Below are 5,875 nucleotides of genomic sequence, written 5' to 3'. Positions count from 1 at the left end.
TGCGAGGGCTGACTGTTCGACCTTTTGTGCGAGCTGAAGGCCGAGGGCTCCTCCTGCTGCTTGCTGTTTCAGTCTGTGAAGCAGCAGTGGCAGCAAAAGCAGACCTTGCTTTGTGCAAGGTCTTTTATATTCCTCGAGCTATCAGAAGCTATGAGAACTAGGAACTATGTTCTGAGAACTGAGAGCTAGGAACTGTTTGCCACACACCTCTTGCACAGTGAAAACATACAGACCAAGCCAGAAACACATGGAGACATAAGTTGTTCAGAGGCAATGGGGGTGGTGGTTTAAAATAATGCTCAGGGAAAAGCATAAAGTACATGGAGACTATCAAAGATCTTGCTGTAACACGGGCCAGCTTGGGCTCCAAGAGTCTCCAAGGGGCCAGAGATTCATTGGGAACTGGGGGCTCCCTGTGGGTCAGATTGGGGGTCCTTGAGGTCTGCAAAAGACCCACAGGCCAGGGTTTGCCCACCCCTGCTGTAGATGTTAACCTTCCAAGGTTTTTTTAAGCAATGAATGGTAAAATCTTTAGCTAAAGCTGTGATCTTGTTCTCCAGGCATGGATCTTATAGCACCAGGGGGGTGTTCCTTTTCTGCTTACAGAATGCAGTATTGCAATGGACCTTCCCCCCTGCAGTACACAGAGTAGATATCTCATGACACTCCCCCTTTCACCTCTCTTGTTTCTGTTCTATCTGGGCATGGGTGTGTGCATCTTTAAAAAAAAAAAAAAGGCAGAACATTAGCAACAGTCACCATGTGCAGTCTTCAAGCTCCTGGACCACAGTGCTAAAAAAAAGAAAATATTGGATTTCTGCATTTAATAAACATAATTTAAGAGTGTAGAAAGGACAGGTAGACAATGGAACCATGATGGCCATATGTGAAGCTTCCATAAAAAACAGTGTCAACAAAATATAATGATCCGAAAGCAACCATCTCATTTAGAATTGTCCAGAATCCTTATTGTATTTCAACCGGATGGTTCCAGTTCTTGTCCACGTCTCTCAGAAGGAGGTGGGTTGAGTTAAAGTCTCTGTATCTTTTCTTAGCTCTGCCAGTGTCACTGGGTCCAAAACACTGTAATTGTGTACCAGTTGGTCCTGCATGCCCACACAATTGGGTTGGATTTCAGGGAAGGTGCTATTACTTCTCAAGGGAAGAAAAAAATTGGACCTCCAGCCAGAGCTTCTGCCATTCACAGCAAGCCTCCCTAGCTAGGATTGAAAGTGAGCAGAAGGTAAGAAATGCAGATATCCTCTCTATTGCAGACTGGTCCTTTCCTATATATGTCACTTTGCTGGTAATACTTAATGCCATTTGGCAGCAGGAGAAAGTCGAAAGGCTTTGTGAACTTAGTACAATACTGTTATGTTTGTAATAATGCCATCGTCTAAGCCAGGCTAGTTTTTGGAATGCCCTGAATCAGTCACATATAGCCCAATCCTATGTAACTCCCCATGCAGCAGTGTCAGTACAACACCTACTGTATCCCATGGGGAAGTTTCTGCCTTGGGAGGCCTCCTCAAGATAAGGGAATATTTGCTCCCTTGCCACAGGGTAAGCCACTGCTGGCCCTGTGGGTCAACTGAGACCTGTGCCAGTGATATTGCTGGTGCAAGCCCATGTTGACCTGTGAAGGCAGATCAGGCTCAAAAAGGGGGTTAGGACTTGGTGGGTGCTACTGTTGCCGAAGTGGCCTCCTTCCTGGGCCCAATCCACCCCTCCCTGTCTCCCTCTGGTCCCCTACGCAGCCTTACCTGCAGCAGTGGGCATTCAATGTCTGTCATCGCATGAACCCAGCCATTTGAGGCGGCGGCTAGGCTGCGCTTTTCATTGTTACTGCATCTGCAGCAGCCAGAAAGCATGTTATGCCATCAGAACACACGTTCTGGCAGTCTAATCGCCCAATAGGATTGGGCTATAATATGCCATCACAGAACTTATATTAGACCAAAGGGGCCAGGAAGATTAAGTGGGAATGAATGAACCGCTGTCTGTTTGCAGCCTTCTGCAAAGAGGCATTAAACTCAGCATTAAACTCTGCATTTTGTTAAGACTAATCTGTGTACCTGGTTTCATTTTTAAGAGTTCCTGGTGCTCCAGATGCATCACAGGATCATAGCAGCAAACCTTGGGTGCATCAAATAGGAATTGATAAGCAAGATTTATTTTAAATGCTGCATCCCCATATATGCTGTGGTAGAGATCACAGTTGGCAGAGAACCCAAGAGGAACTATTCAATCAATTCTGAAGTATGTTGTTATTTTTTCAGGCCAAAGTGGAAAGGTCAAAGACTGGAATTTCTTGTACTTATGAATACTTGGTTAATTCTTTAACTGTATAACAGTAGCTGTGAAACTACTTTGCTGATAACAGAAAGAAGATACCGTATAATGTTTAAATAGACTCTTAATTTTGCTCCATCAAAAGTAAATGTATCTGGTCAGTTACACAGACATATGTATCTGTCAGTCTATGAAAATTCAAGGCTAACACAGTCTCTTTGCAGGATTTTATCAACCTTTTCAAACTGAAATATACCTACTGGATTGGCCTCAGGAGAAAACCCGGTCAACCCTGGAAATGGCTAAATGAAGAAAAAGCAACGTGAGTTTTATTTGTTCCTTTTAGGGTGCAACCCTGAGGCGCCCTTGGGCCAGCGCAAGTCCCTTGTTCCTGCCCAGGAGGGTCGCAAATGTTCCGTAAGGCACATTTGTGCCTCCTCATGAGTTGGCTAGGCCGGCACGCAGAGGTGCGCCGGCTGACACAAGACTCTGGGGTGGGCGGGGGGCAGGTGGAAGGGAGGCGTCCCAAGGTGGGGACAGGCATGGGCACTCGGTGGGTGGCCTTGGGGGTGGGCGGGGAGCAGGAGGCAGGGCTGGGACCCAGCAGCTATGCCAAATCCTATCCCGTTCCCCGAGCAGCACTGAGCGACTTTATTTATCCCAGTAATTATTTTGGTTGCTCTCTTCTGTACCTTTTCCATTTCCACTATATCTTTTCTGAGATGCAGTGACCAGAACTGGACACAATACTCCAACTGTGGCCTTACCATTGATTTGTACAAAGCCTTTATAATATTAGCTGATTTATTCTCAATATCTTTTCTAATGATCCCAAGCATGGAGTTAGCCACCTTCACTGCTGCCCCACGTTGGGTTGAGCTGTCCACAAGCACCCCAAGAGTCCGCTATTCTCTTTTCCATTCCTTTGCTTGTTTTGAGGAGTGGGAGGAGCAGAGGGTGGTATCTCACTAGGTAAGGGCAGGCAGCATTTGGCACATTGCCTCAAGCGCCAGTTGGTCTTGGGCTGATCCTGTTTGGCAGTGATATGGGAGAGGGCTTTCTCTGCAGTGAGACCCATGGCATGGAACTCCATACCCCTGGATGTAAGGCTGGCTCCATCACATTTGCTGTTCTGATAGCAGCTGAAAATAATTTTGTCTTTTTAACATTAGGGCCTGATTTTATTGATTTACTTTGTCTCTTCTTGCTTCTCTGTTGTATTATATTTTCTGATGCTTATTTAATTTTTTTTCCTAACATTGGATTGATTTTTATTATATTTGACTATGTTCTTTTAAAATGAAGTTAACTTCTTGAGAAACTCCCCTGTGGGGAGGGGAAAACTGAGATATTAACATTTTAAAAAAATCAATACATTTTCAATGAGTGTCAGATTTGTATCTGTAAAATAAGACACACACTCTCATCAAAAGATATACAGCTAACCCATCAGAATGAAACTTTCCTCTTTCTCTGTTTTTATACCTTGCAAGTGATTCAGCTGTGCTCTCCCAGGATGACTGTCTGGTGCTGTCTGCAAAGCATACAGCCCTTCCTTGATTCTTGTTTGTGTTGCAGGTTACCGGTCATGGGAGATGGAGGAGATTGTGCCTATTTAAATGATGAAGTCAAAGCCAGCTCCTCACGGTGTAGCACAGAACACCATTGGATGTGCAGCAAAGCTGATGCATTGCACAATCCAAAATGAACATGGAGAGAATGGAACACAAGCCTTTCCTATACGATGTGCTTCCTCGACTTTCCTCATCATTGTCCCACCTCCTTACGGTGCCCGGTTCCTTGCACTGCAAGCAGTGGCAGTGGCATTGAATAAAAAGATATTTTCCACAATGTGTATGGAGGAATTTCTCCTTTCCCTGTCCCCTTCTTACTTCTGTTGCCCAACAGTCTGCATTTCTTCCTCTGCACCAGGAAAACATTACCCAGGGGAGCTGTGACTACCTGGTGGACAAAAGGCTGGTTCCATCCCACCCACCTCCATTTTACCTGATTTCTACATGACAGGCCTACAGGTACAGCCAAATCTCTTATGGGAGGGTATTCCACATCCATGGTTGTACATGGATGCAATCACTCCAGTCAATCCATGTGATTTTATATGGATACCCATACTCAACTCGGGTAAGCAAGACGCCACATTTGTTGGGGAGAAGCTAAACTACAGTTGATGTTTATAAGAAACCATGTTAGAGATTATAGGAAATCTTTAACAGGCTTTCGTTTTGCTTTCACATCCTTTATTCTCCCAAGAGACCTTACAGGAAAAAACAAAAGTTTCTTACTAGCATGAGCTAGAAGAACTGTTTGCTGCTATGGAGGACAGAAGGCAGGTAGGTGCTATTCTTTATACCAGAGTCCAACAAATAAAGTAATTGGCTTAAGTAGGCAGGCTTGTAAATGGGAGGGGGGAACTGCTTGCTTTTTGGGGCTGGTTTGTAACCCCACATTATATAAATCTGCAATGCAGTCACATATGAATCACTATTTACATTTCAGGTTGCCCTGGCTAAGGTGTGTTTGTGTAAGGCATCTTCCTGCCTGTGCCTTACCAACCTGTGGTGTCCCCCACAGCATGTGGTGATGCTCCAAGCTTAGATCCCTTTAAAAGACAACTAGACATGCATGCAGGCAGGAAGATCATCATCAGTGACTTTTCGTCATCCTGGTTTCAGAAACCTCTGGATTCAGGGGCTAGACTGAAGAAAGGAAGGGGGGTTAAAGAGGAGAAGAAGGGGTTAAACCTTGCTCCACCGGGAGGAAGATTTAAACTTGGATCATGTGCTTTGAATTCACTCTTAGGGCATTTCTTCAGCAGCAACTGCAAACCATTTGACTTCAATCATGCGAATGCCCATCTATATCATTTTTGTCTGTTGCAGATCTGTGTCTCTACGGACACAGGTTGGGGAGCTGGAAAGAGGACAGTGGCAGGATTGATCAGGAGAGGCATTCATGAAGTTTTGACTAGCATTCACAACACTGGACTATAGCATCAGAACCAATGGTGTCCCTGATCCTTGCAACATTCCCTCGCCATAGCTGAGGATGAGCAGTGGGGAAGGTAGTTACCTGCCAATGCTATGCAGTTATCACATGGCTGCATGATGACTGGTACTTTATCTGCTCAGCTTTCATGCATAGGAGTGTGATTGTTGGAAGAGGTACTCTGTGGTCACCAGCACTGTGTTGTTGCCTGGCCCTCCTGAAACAAGAAATGAGAAAAAAAAATAAAGCAAAACAACTTCCCCTGCCTTAAAATCTACAGAGGCTTCTGAGAAATTTTTAACCTGCGGTTCTGAGCCTGTTTACGTTAAAGTTTCATTAAACTATATGGGTCTTACTTCTGAGTAGACATGCATAGGGTTGCGCAGTTAGTTTAGGCTTCCAGTAAGTAAGCAGAGCCACAGTTCTGCAAACAGCAACTCTAACTCATGAAAACAGGAAGAGAGATGTGTACTTGCAACATCCCAGTGACACAAGAAGCAGTACCTGAGGCCTCCCCCCCTCCCAGAAGACTGCTTGCTATTTGCTACATATTGATGATGGGAAGATCCAGTATGTG

The 5,875-nt window shown here is 45.0% G+C and overlaps 1 protein-coding gene across 1 annotated transcript; it reads left to right on the top strand.

Moving 5' to 3' along the window:
• The first annotated feature begins 704 nt into the window (after nt 1-704).
• On the top strand, nt 705-4,081 carry LOC136639047 (C-type lectin domain family 2 member D-like). Its single transcript, XM_066613074.1, has 4 exons — nt 705-708; nt 1,101-1,243; nt 2,517-2,614; nt 3,871-4,081. Exons 1-4 carry the CDS (start codon nt 705-707, stop codon nt 3,998-4,000), a joined length of 375 nt encoding a protein of 124 aa, XP_066469171.1. The 3' UTR covers nt 4,001-4,081.
• Nucleotides 4,082-5,875: the final 1,794 nt, after the last annotated feature.

The sequence above is a fragment of the Tiliqua scincoides genome, chromosome 2, assembly GCF_035046505.1.
Source record: "Tiliqua scincoides isolate rTilSci1 chromosome 2, rTilSci1.hap2, whole genome shotgun sequence".
Classification (NCBI taxonomy): Eukaryota; Metazoa; Chordata; class Lepidosauria; order Squamata; family Scincidae; genus Tiliqua; species Tiliqua scincoides.
This window is presented reverse-complemented; position numbering and strand designations above follow the sequence as displayed.